At 45.7% G+C, this 21,031-nt stretch overlaps 2 protein-coding genes across 6 annotated transcripts in view; one reads left to right on the forward strand and one right to left on the reverse strand.

The window, feature by feature from the left end:
* The window catches only part of ralgapa2 (Ral GTPase activating protein catalytic subunit alpha 2), a 95,441-nt gene extending 79,512 nt beyond the window's left edge, over positions 1-15,929 (forward strand). For 3 of the 5 annotated variants that reach the window (XM_034575472.1, XM_034575470.1, XM_034575475.1), the window contains 2 exons: positions 7,019-7,140; positions 13,205-15,929. In XM_034575472.1, the coding sequence (XP_034431363.1) occupies positions 7,019-7,140; positions 13,205-13,371 (289 nt within the window). In that variant the 3' untranslated portion in view covers positions 13,372-15,929. Of the gene's footprint in view, positions 1-7,018; positions 7,141-9,622; positions 9,683-11,103; positions 11,143-13,204 lie in introns of all 5 variants that reach the window. The other 2 variants (XM_034575471.1, XM_034575473.1) reach the window with 2 other exon arrangements.
* A 1,927-nt stretch (positions 15,930-17,856) lies between these two features.
* Positions 17,857-20,685, reverse strand: insm1b (insulinoma-associated 1b). The gene has a single exon (XM_034575476.1). It carries the CDS (start codon positions 20,429-20,431, stop codon positions 18,953-18,955), a length of 1,479 nt encoding a protein of 492 aa, XP_034431367.1. The 5' UTR covers positions 20,432-20,685; the 3' UTR covers positions 17,857-18,952.
* Positions 20,686-21,031: the final 346 nt, after the last annotated feature.

Here is a 21,031-nt window from a genome sequence, read left to right on the forward strand (position 1 = left end):
TTGACATATGCTGAAATAACAAGTTATTATGAACTTCCTACATCGGAAAGAATAGAATGAACTAAAAAAAAAAAGGGAAACTGACCATTCAGCCTGTATCACCAAAAGCTCCTGAATCTCCTTTTCTTCCCAAGTTGACATGTCCGTCTGTGTCTTCTTCAAGTATGGCACCTCTTTTTCATCCAGAGATATTCCTATTCTTTTCGGGGGGGGTTCAGTTTCAAAACGTCATCAACACGCCCCCTCACTTGCTGTGAATCCTCCGGATTATCTCCTGCTGTATTCTCACATGGTTCCCATGGTCTTGCAGGAGAAACTCTGCAGAATGTCCACAGCATCTGACTTGCACATTTGGGTTCTCACGTACAGCCCCTACATTTGATTCCTGGAGATTATTCTGAGTTTAGTTCATGTCTGAAAGCAGCTTCGTATCCGTACAGATGGACAGTTTCTGTGTGATATCCAGCAATACCGCATGCAGCATGAAGAGGTGTGGCACGGTGCCTATTGCCCAAAAAAATAATGACCACATCTGCTTTTATTTTTTTAATGCTGCTTCCACTGGCACTCTGGTACAACCAAAGCACTCCCCAATCCCTTCCTCTTAACAGGCCAATTATGTGACTGTGGGGAGTCAATGGCACTGTGAGCTACTCCTGAGCTCCTCTCCTCACCAAGGTCAAGCGGACGGGCCCAGGTTAATGGGCAGATGTGGAGCTAAGAGAGGAGGGGGTCAAGCACCCAGAGACACCCTCCACCTCATTTCTAAACTGTCCCTCTTCACTATAAGAGCCCCCTTTTACTACCAGCGCTCGTACAAACAGGATTAACCTTGGCTGCTGCTGTAGATGCCTGGGAAGTGTAGGAGTTGTTTCTCCCAACACATGGCAAAGATTAATTTTTTTAATAGGTTTAGTTTATTTTTTAGATGTTCTTCAGGTAAAACTCACAGAATCATTAGGCGTGATGGTCAGCCATGTGTCATCTCTTCAGGTATTATAAACCTACAGTATGTCCTGATTGTGCGTTTTTGTATATATTTACTTAAGCATTATAAAAAACCTGTACCAGCAGCATTCCTTTACAGATTATTTTTCTTTGTTATATTTTTTAGAGAAGGGCTAGTGAACTGTTCTGTGATCCTGATGGCTGCAATATCAAAGAAAAAGCTTAATTTCTCAATTGACCTTTAACTTTGCTTTCCACACCTTCTTTCTTTTGCCTTTATTATTATTATTTTTTACTATGAAAACTCTCAAATTAAGCAAAGAGGGTTGTCAGCTTTTAGCAGTGGGGAATCTTCGACCAAAAAAAAAAGATCAGTGGGCAGCCGCTCTCCCTGCACCCGTGATCCGGCTTCTGTGACTGGAAAGTGGATAGAAATGGAGCTTAAATAGTGAAATGTCAGTAGGGGGTATCTAAGACCTCTTCTTAATGCTCCTTTCCCTAATCTGGACCTTCACCCCCTGCCCGGCCTTATCAACAGATTAACTGTTAGAGTGAGTCTCTATCTCTGTCTGTCTCAGTTGTTCATATGTGCAGTCACTGCAAACTGGGAGTTTAGATTGTTTATTGTTTATCCCATCATGCTCTCAGAATCATTGAACTGCCAGATAGGCTGTCTTAAAGGGGGTTCTTGGTCATTTCCTGACCCATAACCTTATAACACTAACTGATTTAGGCCACATGGTGACCTCAAGACAGAATCTGCATGGTTCCAACCACATTTCATTTCACTGTGATGGAACGCCCTTGAGTGGTGTTTTTACCCCTGTTGGTTTGTTTGTTGGTTTGTTTGTTCACAAGCAAGATAAGGCAAAAAACTACTGGATGGATTATCATGACACTTGGTGGAAGGATGCGGAAATCGGTCAGGGGAGAACCCATTGAAATTTGATGTGGAACCCCTAGGATGGGGGGATCCAGGATAATTTTTTTTTTAAACGTTTCTCAACATTTTCACCGTTTTCCCAAGGAATAATTCATGAATCAATTCAGGCATATTTAGTGAACAGATATCTATGAGTTTGTGAAATTTGTTACAGCTCGATTGAATTTAAGTGGACAATTGAACCTTGGCAGACGTATGCGCTTAACTGAGTGTCATTCTAGACATTTCTTAAATTGTTTTATTCATTCATCTTTTTTCAGATCTACAGGTCTATAATTCTGCTTTGCATTTAATGATTTAGTTTTCACTCATTTGAACTGTGGGGCCTTTTTCTGAAATTCATCTCCCTTTAATTTTAACCAGACATTTGTGAAATCCTTCGCCGATGTTGGTAGATGCCCCGTAACAATGATAGGTAAATCATGTTTTTCTTCAAACCCTCATTGGCATATCAGTCAAGTTTTGCGGTTCCCTGTTTGGTTTGCATTTTGTGCTGTGTCTGCACCAACACAGGGATTTAAATGAATGATCCTCAACATTCCTGCTTATGGTTTCATGCCTCTCTATTAATTTACAGCTAATCGTGGTTATGCATTGAGATTTGTTGCCGTTTTAAAGATTATTGTGGCCAGTGGTGAGAAATGGCCGGAAAACTGTGGATATTAGCTGTTTACATTCAGAGTACCTTTAAGTAATGGAGCACCAGCTGAGGCCGTGGTGCATCAATGTCCCTGCTGGCTGTGTGTGTGTTTAAAAGATGTTCGAGTGTGTGTCATGGGCCAGTGATGGCGTGAGGCCTTTTGTCAGCAGGAGGACTGAGAAACACAAAGACGGTCAAGATGCTGCTCTCCAGAGAGACACCAGTTCAGAGGTCACCATTGGCTCTTTTGGGCGTTGTGTGTGTGTGTGTGTGTGTGTGTGTGTGTGTGTGTGTGTGTGTGTGTGTGTGTGTGTGTGTGTGTGTGTGTGTGTGTGTGTGTGTGTGTGTGTGTGTGTGTGTGTGTGTTGAGCCTGCGAGCCTACTTATGCACAAACGCCTATGTGTGAGCATGTGTACGTGTCTGCGTGCTACGGGTGGGGCTGCACACGGCACAAAATGTATCCCAGTGGACCGGCATTTTTTAGGACAGGTCCCTGTGGAGCGAGAAGAGAAAAGGGGAGCGAGATGAGGAGGGTCGGTGGTGGTTTGGCCGATGGGGTCCAGCAGGGATGGAGCAGCCTGCTAATGAAGAGCCATCTGAGGCCTCCATTCACCTTGAACATGGGCCACTGCAGCTGCCCTGACCTTGGCTTTGATCCACAAAGATGCTTGACCCCCACCATTCCCCCAGAGCCACCCCCCTGCCATCTGGCCAGCAGGCATGCATATGTATACATACGTGCACACACCCACAGATACATATGTATGTACATGTATACTGACCCATATGCACATGCACATGCACATTATGTGCCGGCACAGGTATAATCTTTTAAGACTGTGTTCAGTTGTGTTTTTTTACCTTTATGTGGCATTTTGTGTGTTTGTGCATAATGTACGTGTGAGTGTGTGAGTGTGAGTGTGAGTGTGAGTGTGAGTGTGTGTGTGTGTGTGTGTGTGTGTGTTCTGGATACACACATGCTCAGGTACCATTTTTAAGCCGTGTTAGATGGTGATAAAAGAAAGACAGGGTGCAAGCAGAGGACAGAGAAGTCGGTTATCCACCAAACACATTATCTGGAGTATGTTAATGTTGGAATTAATGGATTGGATTCATTTTTTTAATAGCTTCTGCTCCATCCTCAACCTCTAAACTCTCTAAACCCCAGCCGACACATCTCCAGATATCAGTTTCTTAACTGAAGTTGTTTCACATATACTCAGACCTGCATGGAGGATTTCTTTCTGTCGTTACTGTTGCCACGCTCCGTAGACATTACATTGGTCTCCCTCTCTTCTCCCTAATAGGAATGCAGTCGCTCGGAACATAGGGCTTCCATGGAAATTCCCAAAGTGCTGCAACACACTCCTCCCGCACTGGCTTGTCTTGCTTGTCCGCCCAGTTCGGTTGAAAATGACAGTTATGTCACGGGTGACTTGAATTGCAGTCCATCTGTGGAAATGTGGACCTGTCTCCATTTTCCTTTTTATATCTCACCCCTGGCTTTATGCAAGTCTTTTATAGCCAAAAATAGAGAGTAGCCATTTTTTCGAAAACAGTAATAGGGTTCATCATGAAGGCTTTCATAACACATGACGTTTTTTATTTAGTATAACAGTTTGTATTTTGTAAGTTTGTCACAAACATGAAGCTCTCGCTCATCAATAGCCATTGCTTATGGGGTTTTTTTCTCCCAAAAGTAGGTCAGTGTTGGCAGGTTTAGTGTCCATGACATGGACATGCGTCACTGTTCTGGACGTGTCCCTTGATTAAGTTACTGCATGGAGGCAGCAGCATCTGTGCATATGCAGGAGAACAAGCTGTGCCCATGGCTTAGCAATTAGAGACGAGCAGAAAGATGAGGGAGCGCAGGGGAGAGAGAGAAGGCAAGATTACGCCTCACCGTGCATCGGCTCTGATTTCTGTGCAGCAATTTTTTTTACCCACAGATAGCATCGTGCATTTACTTAAATGAGCTGATTACGTCTCTCGCTTTCACTCAATCTCCAAAAGGCCTTTTATTAGTCTCCCTCCCTCCCTCACCGCCTGTCCCTCTCCCCCACTGCCTGCCATATATTGTCCCCTCATCTCTTGATAATTCCACTCTATCTTCCTTTATTTTATTCTTTTGAAGTTTATTTTTTCCTTCTCACCCACTATAATCCATTTGTCTAACTTGGATGGAGGGCAGCGGAAGGAAGTAGTGGAGGAGAGGCGTGTGTCGGAGTCAGAGAGAACGTCTGCTCCAGCTGGAGTCAATATTTGTTTAAAGAATCTCAATAACAGGCCTCCAGTCATCTGCATCCCTGATAATGGACAGCCATATGGCTCTGTTGACCCACGCTGTGCAGAGGGTCTCTTTTTCTCCCTCTGTCCTTCCTTGTCTTTCACTTATCGGCTTCCCTCTTAACTTCTCTCATTTCTTCTCATCAAGTTGCTCCGTTGTCCCATATTTTGTTTTCCAGTCATCACATATCAGCGCACATTTTGTTCTGTTTTTTTTTTTACAAACATCCTTTCTCTGTCTGTTATCCATAAAACCCTGGATATGACCCACCACACAGAGCTGTGACCCACGTTACCATGGCAGCAGAGCCCGGGATGCTCGCTCTTTGTCCAACACTGTTTCCAGCAAGTGACAGAAAACAGTGATGTTGCGTGTCTGGCTATGACTACGAGACGGATATAGAGCTGATAGGGAAATGCTTTTATGTGTTTAAAGTCACACTGCTCTATATCTCCAGAATGAAGATGTTGGCCCCGTAAAGAATGGTCAACCAGACACAGAATAATAGCTGACAGGTCTGCTACTCTTTTCTGTTTGCCTTCCATGTTAAAATGTTGCTTTTCTTGTTTTTAATTATTAATAAAAAAATACTAGACGATCATAAATAAACATCACTTGTGTGTGTGTGTGTGTGTGTGTGTGTGTGTGTGTGTGTGTGTGTGTGTGTGTGTGTGTGTGTGTGTGTGTGTGTGTGTGTGTGTGTGTGTGTGTGTGTGTGTGTGTGTGTGTGTGTGAAATATGGTGCAGCTTGGCTGAATTTAAGGGGAATGTTGTTCCCCATGCCTTGTGGGAGGTATGCACTCCAATGAGTGCTATCCCAGTTCTCTTTTAGTCTATCTTTTGTCGTATTCTGCCCTCTGTCCATCCCTGTCTGTCCCTGTGAGCAGCTTGGCCATCGCACCCTCTGGTGTGTCCCGGCTCAGGTGCCCGTCACCCCTACTTCGCCACGGTTCCCCTCAAAGCCATTGGTCATGGCTGCCTTGGCCCTCACTGTGGTGGCATGTGCCCACAGCAGGCCCTCTTCCCAGTGACAGTCTCATCGTATCTATGTAACCCAGACCGGTGCCTCTCAGCCCAGTCCAGCCTATCTCAGCTCAGCCTGGTTCAGCCTTGGCGTCAGCGGCAGCCCAGTGCCACTCCACCCTGGCAGTCATAATGAGGGGGATGGGGAGAGGAAGAGTCAGTGCTCAGTGACTAGAGCTGTAAGTGTTTGAGAGTGAGAGTGCGTGTTTTTGTCCAGCAATTTGTGAGGTGTCGTCAATCAAGAAAACATGTCTACAACAGACAGCCGTGAGCATAATCAGACTCATTGTCAAACATGTGCAAACACTGTTAAATCTCTGACTGCTTCCCCGTCATTACGCAATCAGATAGACATTTCCGCCCCAATAGTTCCCGGCACCATATTTTATCCAGCACTTGCCTCCATTCCACAGCAGACTAAGCTTGATATATCTATGATAATGATATGATAATGGCCATCAGAATGTTTTCCACCCTCACCCGGCAGCCATTTTGCCGGCTCATTTTTTTAATTTATTTATTTATTTGAGCTTTCCCATTTCAAATCCAACTATCCATCCTGCATGCTGGCTGCCCAGGCTCCAGTCACTGCTTGTCACTCTGAATTTCAAATGGCTCCAATTTTCCCCCTGATGGCACGGAGAAGTGGCAGGCAGCCCATCGGGGAGGGTGGTCCTAGACATGCTGCCTGCAGCAGGGGTTCTATTAGAGAGAAGAGGGGTAGAGGAGAGGTTCGGAGCATCACGCCAGTAGTGATGTATTCTTTCTTTCTTTTTTTATGATTATTTTGGAGACTGCTGTCTCATTTGGGGCTGTGTGGCATGGCTGATTGTTCCATCTCTGCTTCTGGCTGGGTCGCTGATGGCGGAGCCGCCCTGCCCAGCAACGCTGCCTCTCACTCTCGCAGCTCGCCCTCACAGTGCAGAGTATACCTGCAGTGCAGCACGGAAATATTCAATTTGCTACCATTGCTCTGATTTTTTTTATTAGATTGTTTGTACTGATGAACTGTGCAAAACACATATGGATGTTTTAACTTTATTCTGAGATGTGATTATGTAGGTAGAGCTAGATTAAATTGAATGTTAAGAGAATGTTACTTTACCTTGTAGCCTTTATTTTCCATCTTCTCTCCAACATGTCATTATGTTTTGTGCCTTAACAAGAGCTAATCAGCTATGAGGAGCGGGCACTCTACTTGGAGGCCATTGTTCAGAACCACAGAGAGGTCATGACCTTTGAAGACTTTGCCTCGCAGGTCTTCTCCCCCTCTCCTGGCTACCCAATGAGTGGGACAGGTGAGAAATGAACCGACCGCACCTCTCTCATCCTTTATGTTCTTTGCACTCCATCTTTTTCTGTCCCTACATCTCACTATTTCTTCATCATGTCTCTGTCGTTTCCTCTCATGGCTTTTTCACCCCTTCTTCCTCATCTCTTTTCTTGCCTCTTTATCCATATTAATCTTTCCTCCTCCTCCACATCACACCTGTTTTTTCCCTCGCATCCCCCTTCACCCTGCTCATTCTGTCTCCTCTTCTTCCACGCCTACGCTCACTGATGAATATCAAACGGCGGGCCCCGGCTCTCCACGCCATCCAACTGACTTCAAACACTCCCGCTTTCTCCACTTCCTCCAGCCCCACTCTACGCTACTTTGTTCATCTCTTCTTGTGTCTGCACCCTTTCTGTGCAGTTACTGTCCTATGAATATAAGCAGCCATGTTAAATGGCAATTGCAATGTGTGCGTGCATGTGCGCGTGTGAAAGAGAGCTCATTCGCCAACACTTCAGAGATCCCACCGACAAACAGCAGCTCGCGGATGTCAGCACAGCACTCTTATCAGTCCATGATGAATAGAATGGCAAACGTGTCTTATCTTGTTCTTCCTACTTGTAGCAGCTCTGATCGATCTGCTGCAGCACTGAAATCAATACAGAATAGCACTTTCCCACTCTATTGGATCCCCACACACGTTCTGTTTTGACAAGGAAAGCACTCAACAATACCACACCATAGTGTCTCGTCATTGTCAGACCTGTCAGTGCTTGTATGTTTTATAGAGATCTTTAAGTTTATGCAACGTTTTTATCCTGTACGCTGGTTCGTGTATTTCCTAGAGTCCTAGTTGGTGTGTCTTTTGTGTGTGTGTGTGTGTGTCTGTGTGTGTGTAGGACTTCAGATTGTCAGATGCCAGGTGCAATATTCAGGCAGCCAGGAGGTGGTCTGCCACATTTCCATACTCTCCTGCAGAGGTGTAAAATGTTCCCACACTGACCTCTTGTTACCACCTCTCATCTTCAAACCAGAGACTGAAGGAGAAAATAAATACTGATACAGATGAAAATGGAGGAAGAAAACCCTAAAAGGCCCAAATCTTGTTCCGTCTAGTCAGTTCGCTGGTGTTATGGACTATTTTAACCATTAGCTTCCTCTGTGGCTGGACAGGGATAGTTGAGAGAGGTTAGCCAGGCTTGGAAATAATTTTTCACAGCATGGGACACATATCGCTGTGGCTAATGTGAGACGCCGTAACATAATGAAGTCTGTGAGGCTGTTGTGTCGCCCCTCACTGCTGCGGAAACTCGTTCTGAATGGTAATTTGTATTTCTCCGGAATCTGCGCATGTAAATAGATTAATAGATTAATATGAGGGTGTGTGCATGTGCGTGTCTGGCCATTCATATTTTATCCAGAGCTTGCTTGCCTCATAGGATTCTGTAGTGCAGTTACTGGTTTGGTTTTGTATTTGTTAACTTCTCCAATCCCCTCTGTCCAGCCCTTCTATAAACAAGGGGGTTGTTTTAAGATTGTTTTTTCAAGACTAGTTACAAGATAACAGCACTGACTGAAGAGATCTTCAATCTTTAAATGAGAGGGAACATAATCCACTGTGTTAAAATGCATTGTTAGGTTCAGCCAAAGCCAATGTGAGAATTTATATAGTAAGTAAATCCTCTCTGTGGAATTTACAAGAGGAACAATTACAAGCAAGCAACTACAATAGCATTCATAAGAGTGAGAGGATAAACCTCCGCCAATTCCCATTTAATCATTAATTGATTAATCGATAATTCATTTTGATCGATAGCATTTATAAAGATGGACATCGTGAAAGCTCCCAAATGTGAAGCCCCCAGGTGTCGTGCTGCAATATAAACCCTTCCTCCTCCATGTGTGCGGATGGGACATGGTCCAAAATAAAAGTCAGTCAAGTTTTGATGCTATGAAAAAGGGGGTGAAGCATCATGACTGACTCACGATTAGTCAAGTGCCTCCCTATACCGCAGCTCTGGCCTCTGCACAAATGACGTCATCGGAGCAAGATGGCAGCGTTCGTATCAGGGATATTTTAGCTTGATTTCAGGATAGTAGGAGGAAGTGGAGATTCATCGTCTATCTTTATACAGTCTATAGTTTTGATATATTTTTGTACATTTTTAAGTTTTTCCCAAATCATAAACATGACATGTCTAATGCTTTTTGCTTCAGTTATATTGCATCTGAATACATTTCTATCATTGTCTTTCATACCTGATCCTCTGTGTCCCATACAGCTTCATTGAGACAGTGATGGCTGGCTGACACTGCTCCTCATTCTCACCCTTCTCAATTGTGCTTCTGCCCTCCATGTTTTTTGTCCTGTGTGTGTGTGTGTGAGTGTGTGTGTGTGTGAGTGTGCGTGAGTGAGTGGGTGTATGGTCGTATGCAAGTTCACCCATCCACCCTGCTCTGGCTCCCATTGCTGCCACTAACATGTCATCCATGCTCCATGACAGCGTGCAGGCGTTGGCCGGGGATGGTTTGGGACATGGAGTACCCCTGGGCCAAACTGGACTGTAAGACTCTGCCTGCTTCCTCCACTCTATAGGCATGCCGCCCAGCCACAGCCCATCAACATTTATTCATTCATTTAGGTCACCGTGAATCCCCTTCATCTTCAAATAACTCTGGGTTTGCACTTCATTTACCTGTTTTGTAAAAGCAAAGCAGGTCTCAGTTTCCAGTACAGCTCCTGAATGCATGTTTCCTCCACAAAGATTTAACCTCTGCCCCTTCCTGTCAGTCAACAATACCTCATCAGTGTCCTCCACAGCTTCATCCTCCATGATCCCTGAATGCAACCTCGGGCTACATCCTTACTACTAAGTGTTGGTTGGAAAACACGCCTGGCGGCCACACTACTCCAGTGTTTTAGAGCTGCGTTTTAGTCTGGACGGGCAGAAACGGAGACATTTAGAAATGATGACGTAGACACTCACAAACGCTTGTTGATTGGGTCTTTTCGGTCATAACTTAGCCTTCACTGATTCGTCAGGCTCTTATCACATGACCCCCTTCTGGACGAAACAACTGGCATTAGCCTCCACTACAGGTGAAACAACATGCATAAACAATTACAAGCTGTTTTCTTTGCTTACAGTTAAATTCTGCATTTTACTATGATTCAACCTGCTCCCATGTGGAGGAGACAAGCTATTATTCGAGCGATGCCTGTATACACTGGCCCACACACGCCTTCCAGTGTACACCGGCATGCAGGGTGTACGTGAGTGGTCATGTGATGTGCGTTTTCACTCGTGTTAGTATGGACGCGATTAAAACTGATCCGGAGCCAAAGCGCCCGTGTGGACAGAGATTGTTTTAGTTCAAAATGTTTGGATGTAGCCTCAGTCTACCACAGCTCCCTGCATGAATTAGTCCATCGTGTCACATGAACCCCAAGTCTCCATCCTCAGTGTTCTGCCCTCACTGTCACAGCTTTGCACAGTTTTTAGTGTTGTGTCCATTCTTTCAAAACTAACTGCACATGAGAAAAGTGATGCTTCTGTCTATGGGATAAAACAACTCAAACGCTCTCATGACCCCAGCATCGTGTACTCTCTCCCTAACCCTCTCTACTTGTTAACACTACTGGTGAATGTTCCTCTGACTGTTGTTGCCATGTGATCTGCCCACCATCTGTGCTCTGGATTTCATTTGAGTTGAAATCTGTGAACTGGACAGCTTCATCAGGTACCACCAGACACGTTGTCCTTGCAGGTGTCTCCAGAAACACCTGTTGATCAACTCCTTACATCAAATCGTCTTCTATTTAACCCTCCAGCGAGAAACTAACCACGACGCCACACACGCTGCCTGAACGTGTCCCTCCACTCCAGACTTCTCAGCAGTGTTGTGTTGTGTTTAGCTGCCGTGTGGTTTTGGTGTGTGTCCACTGCTCTCTCACATGTTGCTCTACTCTGTTCTTCCCTTTTAGATTAAAAATATCTTAAAGGTCCAAATGTAAATGGCGAAGGTAAGCCCCAAGTCGGACCAGAGGCTTGTTTCCGTCCCGCGGCCTATACCTACACTTTGCCTGTTCACTCATCCTGGCTGTCTTTCCCCACCCCTTCCTCTTTTTTTTAATTCAATACTAACCAAGCTTTATTTACTGAGCGCTCTGACAAATGGAAGAGGACAGGGAAACCAGGCTGTTTATTTGAGGGGGGGGGTGTCCTACTGTTTAGACCAGGCTGGTAATTGAGAGCGATGCACAGTGGGGACAATTAGCACCTGACTAAGTAGCAGCATGAACAATACAGCTACACTTCTGGCCCTCGCTTTCTGCATGTGGCACGCCTTTATCTGATCCCCCAGCAAACACTTTTTCTCTTTTCTTTCTTTCTTTCCTTTTTTTTTTTTTTTTAAACCCCCCTCCCCTCCCTCTCAGTCCCTCCTCATTTCCTCCTGTTGGAGTGTGCCTGTTTGCCTGGGGCAGACTCTGAGACTAACACCTGCCGCACTGGAAGACGTCTTTGTCATCCGAAGCCTTGTTTGAACTGCCACAGAGGGGGACCAATGGGATTGCAGGGCCATTTAAAATCATGTGTTTTTTTTCCCTTCTTTTTCTTTCCCTTTCCCTTGGTCTCTCCCTTCTTCTTTACATGTCAAATTAACCTCGGCGTACGGCAGTTTGGGCCGAGCAAGGGAGCGGAAATACTGGGTTGTAATGGCGATAATGACGACACATTAGCCTCTTCTGGATCGGGGTTATTTTTCTCACTCTGTAGCGTACTATGATAATTAACAGTTGCATAAGGCCGCACAAAGGAGAACAGCGTTTAGAAAAAGAGATGCAGCCGTGCTCAGTAAGTGCCACAGTGGCAGCGAGGACTGTTTAGAGCAGTACGTTTTAATGGCTGCCAAACGAAAAAGGGGAAGTCTGGTGAGTGGGTGCTGAACTACAATTTTGTATTAGCTTTAATAGGTGGTTGCCGTCCTCCTGTGTATCATTTACTTTACACTAAAGTTTAGGTTTGTGAGACAAAGAGTTTACTGTAGGAATGAGCAGAATACGGGAATGCAGGATTTGTTGTGTCCATAAGGCCGGCCCACATTTTTAGCCAAGCCCATCCCCTTTTTATATTCATATGCAGATTTGAGAATGCACACACACCTCCCCTCCCCTCTAGCCCTTCACAAAAAACACGCACCCAATGTTTCATCCACAGCCCAGCCCTCCTCTCTCCCAGTGATCAGCAGCCCTGGATGCTGCCAGTGTCCACAGTGCTGCTGAGTGTCTGTTACTCCAGCCATCTGCCGTCCCTTTTAGCCGCTGCAACTTGAGATGCCTCGGAGAAGAAAAAAATGGCAGGAAATAAAAGGATAGGAAAGAAAATAGGCAACCAGATGCCATCTCGACAAAGCAGAAAAGTTGTTTAAACTCGAGGCATGGGGCAGAGGTGGGTGAGTGGGGGGGTAGGGGGTTGGTCAGGGGGCACACTGAGAGAGTCAGGGCGGCGCTCACAATACTTGATTGTCCTCCCAAGCATTTCATGCCCACCTCCCAGCTTTTTGCTGTTTGCCATCCCGTAATCATAGACGTCAAAAGAATCTTGAAAAAGGACAACGATCAACAGTGGGAAGGCTCAACATGTTCACAACAAGAGTATAATGTGTCATTTTATTTTCATTCAAAGCATTCTGCTGTCACACTGCGAACTGAATACTAAGTTTTTTTACTATTTACACAGGTTACCTGTTATTTTTTATATAATTTAAGCATCTGGAAACTCGTTTAGAAGGCATGTGAAAAAGGCATGTGATTCCGCCAATATTTCCATTCTCTCTCTGTCGTCGCAAAAACTCAAATCCTAACCCTTTTTTTTACAGCTTGTATTGTGAGTTTGTGACTGTTGGTGAAAATCCTATGAACTGGATGATCTTGGTTTGGGGGAGCAGCCACACGCATGACAAAGCATGCTGGGATGTGCAACAATCACGCAAAAGCCCAATGAACTCTAACCAGCTTGTCAAGTCTTGTTTTGACTGTTTGTTTGCGTGTGTCTACAAACTCTGCATCTCTCTCTCTCTCCCAGGTTCCTTCACCGGCAGCACGAGCACCGAGGCCAGTGCTCAAGCAGCAGCAGCCGCGGCGACGGACTCTGTCGACCAGGTCTCACCCCCCATGCCCCGTGCCACAAAGAACCGGGTCTCCGGAAAGCTCCGCCGATCAGCCAGCGCTATAAGCAAATCTTCCAACTGAGCTCTTCTCCTTCCCCTGAGCCCCCCCCCCCCGAGTGCAGCCTTTAATATTTCTTCTCAAAGAACCTCACACACCGAGCCGTGACTGCAAGAGGTGTCCTGTTGTTTGTTTTTTCGCCTGTGTTGTTGTTTTTCTTTGTTTTATTATAACATGTAACTGGAGCATATTGCAATTTTTTAATTTTGAGTGGCAATCAATGATTTCACTTATACATTTCCATTCATTGCGGTGTTTGAATGCATTAATTGCAATGGACGTGAGACTAAGCTATTTATGTTCGTCCCTGGTGGTTTCAGCTTAAGAATCAGCAACATAGGAAGTCTTAAATCAGCCTGTGGTGACAAAGAAAAGTCACTTTTATTCTCATTTTCTAGTGCAGGCCTAACGCACTAGAGAAACACATGGTTCTTTACTATAGTAAGGGAATGGGAGACTGCTTTACCCTGTGTCTGTATCTCATCTAGCGCAACTCTTAATGTAACTAAGCACTGAATGACACAGTTGTAAATGGCACCATGCTAAAACTGCACAACAGATTGTAATCCGTTTATAAATGTGTCTGCCTTTCTACTTCTCTGTGCACCTGCCACAACCTTCCTGTGTCGAGGATACCGCTGGAGTCAGTGAACGCACCCTGGATGCACCAGTTTGGATCATGTTTGTGGATCGTCTTCCTACAGCAGAGAAAGGATGAAGGACTGATGCATGGGAGAAACCCTCCCCAGAATAATTGGTACTCACTTCACTGCTACGGACTTCCTGGATGTGCAGTCAGGGGCTTTTTAATTGTTATGAACCCAGAGCGGACAATCAGTGACATCTTTCTAACTTGAGCTGGATTCTTTTCTTTTTTTATCTCTAATTTTCTTTTTTAAATGAATTCCGATGGATTGTGTCACCATTTGATTCATGCAACTCCACTGGAATGAGAAAAGAGTGCGTTTGTAATTGTTTTCTGATGTTGTTAACATAGGCTCATGTCCTGTAATTGAATAAGTTCCCTGTCTCTTTCCTCTGCGATTAGTTTCCCTCCGTGAGGCTAAGACATCGACATTCCAGCGTTCCCCAAACAACGTTTTTGCACTCGCTGTCATTGATTATGTAGAATGTTTCTCTGTGTTCCTGGATGTACATTGCTTTAAATTTTATTTGCTGATGTGTGTTTGCTAGATGTATATATAGAGAGGAGTATTTGATGAAATTATTTTTTGCTGTTGTGTTGTTTTATGTAGTCATTTGCTGTTTAGAGGAAAAATGCACCAGAGCCTCAGGTGAATCTTAACTCAATGCACTGGTGTGCATGAACTGTGTGTGTCCATATGCGTGTGTGTGTGAGTGTGAGTTTCTTGTCCGGGGGAGCTTCTCACAGTGCCTGTGTAACGTCTGTCCCAAACCACCTCTGTCCACAATAATCAGATTTTAGTTCCTCCTCTTTGTCGTGTGAGACAAACCATGGCTGCCCTGCATCACGTCTCTGTCCTCTCTGTCTGAAAAGACACTCCTCTGTGTCTCTAAAGCTCAACAAAAAACCACAGCAGATGGATTTGGAGTTGTGGGCACCTCTGTTTTTTTCACTCTTTGCGTTGCTCTGTCTTTATCTGTGAATTAAGTGGCACTGGCTCCTCCTTTTTCCCATGATCCTCTCCCCATGTCGCCTCCTAGGTCCATGGGAGGCTGGGTGCATGGGGACGCGAGGTGGTGGGGGTGGCAGCGGTGTTTATGTGGCATGCCAGAGCTGAACTCTAACAGCCCTCCTAGCAACAGCCAGGCCGCTTCTCACTCCTGCAACCTGCCCTGCTCAAGTCGTCATGGTAGCCAGGTGTTTTCCACACGCACACACACTATACGCTCGCACTCTCTGAGGGCTCCACCCAAGCTGCAACACTATCCCCATCTGTTGCACTACTATGCCTTACTCTCCCCGTGCTTCACCTGTCCTTTCCCTCCCCTCTCCCACGTCTTCCCTTCTTTTGTTTATTTAACTCCCTGAGCAGAAAACAGCAGGAGTGTGAAGGTGGAGAGCGTCCATTGTCGTCCCTTTGTTCTTTTTTTGTGAAGAATGTATAAATACATAGGCCTGGATCACATCTATGGTTTTTTTTATTTTTCCCCCAAAGCCATTTGAAGGAACCACCCTGGATGCTGATCTAAAGATTGTAGGTTATAGATGATGTCTGTTGAGTGGGTCTGTGCCCTCCCCTCTCTTTTTGGTGGCTTAGACACTGGAGATGTCAGTTTGGACCAAGATAAGGATTGTGTGTCTTATATATACGTGAAGAAAAACGAGCTAGTGTTAGTTCCTAGTATGTCGCCTCTTTTCTTCTCGTTTTTCGAAAAATCCTTGTACATTGTGTCAAATTTGAGGGCGCCCGCGTCCTCTGATATAAATATATGAATGCCTGTAATATAATCTTTGTATAAGAGAGAGAGGAGGAAAAAAAGCTTGAAGATTTCATCATTACTTGTCAACATATCAAACTGTTTTTAACGACCGAAGTCCTGCTATCTTTATTAGAAATGTGAAAATTGAAACATTTCATTAAATCAATTTGATCTGATCTTACTTTGTTGCGTTTTTTTCTCTTCAACAGCACAACTTGTGTAACCTCAGATTTTGTGGGTTACTGTGTGTGTGTGTGTGTGTGTGCTGACATGATAGTGCTGTTACCATGGGCTTCCTGACCCTGGTCTGCAGCAGCAGCGGTGGCGGCAGCAGGGGTAACCTGACCCTCCTTCCATCTGTCTCCCCTGCTGCTCAGCCCGGCTTAGGGGAGGCGAGCATAATGGAACCTCACCAGGAGGTACAGGTGCAATGGTTGCTGCACCTACGGGTGCCCTCGCCTTGCCTGGGCCACATAAAGACGCGAGAAAAGCACTTGACTGTAATTGAAGTCCCTAAAACTGTTTGTGTGAAAAAGGAGGGTGAGAAGGAGCCTAATGTCGCCTCATTTCCATCCAGCTCGGGGCTTTTTCCCCCTCGGTCACGGACTGTGAGAGTTTAGAGAAGAACATGCAGGAGCTGGGTGTCTCAGTGATTATTACCACATACTTCAGTAATATTACATGTGTCACACTGATGGCTGCAGTGTATTTTCACACTTTAAAATAGCTCTCTGTCTTAATGTGTTGTCTCTGTTGCCTTGAGGAGCAGTGACATTTATTTAAAAAGTAGGTTTTGTGCTTTTTGGCCTTGGGCAGGTGCAGAGAGTTAGTGAGCAGCAGCCAGAGAAGAGAATCAGGAGCTGAAGTCAGTGTAAAGGTGACTTGTATTCACTAATTACTCAATATCACTGAAGACTTTAAGGTTTTAGCATCAGTGCAGATCCTCCACAGGTGAAGTCCTGGTCAGTGTGTGGCTGTGCACAGCTGAATTACAACCAACTCGCTGCTTTCCAGGCTGTGGAGGTCAGACATGAAGCCCTGACGTGTCCCAAACCCGCCGAGACCGCACCAAAACTCGAGCTGCGTGAGTCCCGCAGAGCAGACAGATGTTTTACTGCTGCAGAGGTGAGCTCTGATCCACCACCTCCTTGTCCTCCTGTCACGTCCTGACGCGGTATTAAGCAGGGGATTTATGATTAGGCCCTAAGTGCCTCTCTCCCGTGGCAGGGAAACGGGGACTATTGAGCCACTGCAGCGATGATTTACTGCGGAGCGAGGCTGATAAACGGGGGGAGTCGGAGGCGAGTGGCTGAGGGAGGGCGGCTAAGGTTTGCGCGTCCTGAGGACAAGAGATGCGCACTGGGTTTGTGGTGTAAACCAGATGTGAGGGAGACTGAGGAGTCTCCAGGCTGACGCTGTTAAAACTTACGTCGTGTAAAATAAAATTGTTTCTCATCAGTTCCTTGTTTTGCGTTATTTGTGGAGGCCCGCGGACCACAGTGTGGGAACCAGCTTTAAAACCTGATCGGCCCCAAGAGCTGAATTCAAACTGCACTTGATCTCTTTTCAAAATGAGAAAGTATCTGTGATATAAACCAAAAATGTGACTACATAGTTCAAAGAATCCTAAATCCACTCAAAACTTTGAAACAAGTTCCAATGTGTATTTTTAAATTGAAGTAATTTGTGAAAGATTTCTGAGGTTAGTTTTACGCACAGGATCTAACTGAGTCCTGGATGAGGCCTTTATGCAACATCCACATGTATTAATAAATCAACACTTCATTTATTCTTTCGTGTGATAATTTAAATTACAATATTTAAATCATAATATCTTTGTTTTTTATAGTACGTTTGAGAGGGAATTATTAACAGCCACAGGTTTCTCCAAATGCAAAACATTACAGAAACTTTTCCTAAACTCTAACTTTATCAATAAAACAATGATCAACAAGCGTATTAGCTCTTAATTGTATTTTTTCACTTGAGTTTCAGTAAAGCAAAACTCACACAAGAAATATGAGGGTTATTTTCGTTAAGCAATAAAGTTCAGTTGCTGCTTCTCACGCGTGAAAACAAGTTAGAGCCCCTCGACACCACAGGTCCTTTTGAAAATATTTTTATTTCGATAGACAACAACGATATACACGTACAATCAAAGCGCTATAAAAGCCAACATTTAAGAAAAATAACTTGTCCTTAAAAAAGATTGCATCTAAGGTAAGAGCTTTACGTTTTTTTTTTCACTTTTTGTTTTAGAAGAGCTGTGGAGATTGAAGATTAAAAACCGACCCACGACCAAAAAAAAAAAGCGTCACAACTCATAAAACTTGACAAAAGAAAGAAAAGGAACATTGTTTAAATAAAAAAATAAAAAACATTTTGGCTATACGACATGTAAACTGCCAGAACGATTCACAGGGAAAAAATCACAACAAACACAACAATAAGTTACATAAAATAATTCCAATAAATAAATAAATAAACATCGTGATGAAAAATATTGCAACAATCTTCGATAATAATTATAAAATATGTGCCAGCATTCAAAATTAAAACAATCTATGTTGACTTTAAGGCAGTTATACAGCGGGATTTGGATGTAGACTATTTCACACTAGGCTTTTTTACTAAAGGCATTTGTGGTTCTACTTAAACAGGGAATGCTTCAGTCACACTTTTAGGTCTTTCTTCCCACCTGGACAAAAGTTGAGAAGTTTTGTCATTCACAAACAAATAGCGTAAAGCTACGGTGATGGGGCAATCACGGTCGGTGATTCCAAAAAGGCTAGGATGGGGGTGAGAAAAGAGGGACTTCTGGGAATTTAAAGACATTTCTTAGGTCTAGAAGCTATCATTGAGCACATGTGCTGTCCTAGAAAAATACCTTATAACAGTCAAACTAACGCTTTGTATTCTTTTTTTTCTTGATAAACTAATTTGAGAAAGAAAGTCTCAAAATAGGCCTATTCAAATATAGAGAAGCATTCAACAATCACTGATTGGCATATGGAGAAAAAAAGACACCTCATGAAACACCACTGAAACATCAAACCAGCCCTGCCTCTCATTGGCCTAAAGTTATGGCAGCGAGCATCACCAACTCTTTTTTTTTTTCAACCTCAAAGCCACTTTTTCTTGTTGTTTTTGAATTCACCACATCAAAGGCACGTGTTGAGTGTTGTCTCTTCTTTTTTTTTCAGCAGGCTGGGCGCACCGGCATCTGGAGCAGGATCACCTGCCTGTTCTCCGAGGGGTGGCACTTGTTTATGTGCCTGGTGAGGCCCGGCGAGCTGTACAGGGTGGCGGGGCAGTATTTGCACGGGTAGATCTGGGAGGAGTGCATGAGGCGCAGGTGTCGCTCCTGGCCGGCCCTGCTGGTGAAACTCTCCCCGCACACCGGGCACAGCAGGCAGTCCACCGGGCTCAGGTTGAGGGGGCTTTGGTTTGAGGCTTCTTCTGAGCAGGAGGAGGAGGAGGAGGAGGAGGAGGAGGAGGAGGGTGGTGGTGGTGGTGCAATAGAGGAGGAAGGTGGCACCGGTGCCTGCTCTGCAGCGCGCTCGCCGGTTGGAAACCCGTGTTCCTCCATCACTTTCTTTTGCAAGGCCTGGTGTCCCATGATGTGTTTTCTTAGGTATGCCTGACGCTTAAACCTCTTCCCGCAGTACTGGCAGTCATACGTGCCATCTTCTGAGCCCGACTCGGACAGACCTGGACTCGGGGTGTCTCTGTCACTCATGTCTTTGGCTTCGTCGGATGCTGACTTGACACCGAGCGGTGGTATTTTGGCCATTTCAGCTTTCATGCCCTGCGCGGGTGGCATCGCCGGTGCGCCGGTGGTCCGGGGTTTGTGCCAGCGGCGGTGGGAGGCGAGGTTGGCGGGGCAGCTGAACATCTTATCGCACTCGGGACACCGGTACTCGACCCTGACGATGCGGGAGCACTTGTGCTGAGCCAGGGAGAAGGGGTCCGCGTACGCCTCTTTGCACAGCTGACACACAAACTCCCCCAAAGGCTGGCTCCCTCCGGCAGGCGCCCTCGGCTTCCCCTCCACCGGCCCCTCTTTGATTTTGAGACCGAGCACAGGAGAAGTCGTCATCTCGTCTTCAAAGTTGAGTTTTCTGATGGCTTTTGGTTTCTTTGTGGCAGGTTTCGATTTGCGCTCTGTGCCGTCAGCGGTTCTTTTGGTGCCGGCCCGGTTGCTCGGTGCCGGGAGGCTGCTGCTGGTGGTGCCGCTGCGGCTGCTGTTGCTGGTGCCGATTTTCAGGTCGACCGGGGCGTACAGGAGATGGTCCAAGCCGGAGAGGGAGGCGGGTGTCGGGAATGACTCGGCAGAAATAGGCGAGCCCAGATTGAAACTTCGCTCAAAATATCCCCTGTCGTGCTCCTTGCTGATGGGCCGGGTGGGGCTGTAAAGGGCTTGGCACGCCGCCTCTGGGTGGCCGAACTGTGCCGGCTTCTCCAGTCTTGGCACCGGCGCCGCAGCTGCCATGAAAAACGGGGTCGCTGCGGCGCGGTCCGGACTGGAAGCCGTGCAAATCGACTCGTGTGAGGGGTTCGTGTGACTCGGGAAGGCAGCTGGGGTGGGTAGCTCCTGGAGGTCATCTTCGTCTGACCGAGTCCTGTAGGAAACATGTGCAGATTTCTTGTTTCTTTTGACCAGGAATCCTTTGGGCATCTTGGCGAGTGGCGGCGGAAAGGCACTTCGGGGAGGTGGGTGAAGTCTCGAGAATCCAGGTTTGTTCAAAATATGGCAACACCAGAGGCTTGTGGGACTTTATCTGCCCCGGTCTATTGATCCTTCTGTTGCTGAAATGTTTTCGTCTCCAAGGCATAGCTCCACTCTTTTTATGCCGGAATGATGCTATTGTTCTCGCCCCCCCTGTTGCAGCATCCCCGACCAATCGGAGGAAACCAGGACCCCAGTGGATTTGATTGTGGGAGGGCTCAGAGTCTGGGTCCGGTGGATTTCGTTGGAGGATGTGCAGATAGCTCAGCAGATGCACTGGCGGTTTATTACATTAATGTGTGCCCCTCCCCGACAGAGGCACACGCCGGGACCCTCCTCTTTTTACGGTCTGATGGGCCCTTATACAAATGCACACGTGCCACGGCTTTGTGGCTCTCCTCTGGGGGGCCCAGAGCCGCTAAGAGGAAATGTCCGTCAATGCCACTATCATCACAGTTTAGAATTAAGACGGGGACGAGGCGAGCTTGGTTAAATACAAACCAACAGCTCAGTTTGGCCCTTTTTTGCTTTGATGTTCAAAGGAGAGAA

The sequence above is a fragment of the Hippoglossus hippoglossus genome, chromosome 22 (assembly GCF_009819705.1).
Source record: "Hippoglossus hippoglossus isolate fHipHip1 chromosome 22, fHipHip1.pri, whole genome shotgun sequence".
In the NCBI taxonomy this organism is placed as follows: domain Eukaryota; kingdom Metazoa; phylum Chordata; class Actinopteri; order Pleuronectiformes; family Pleuronectidae; genus Hippoglossus; species Hippoglossus hippoglossus.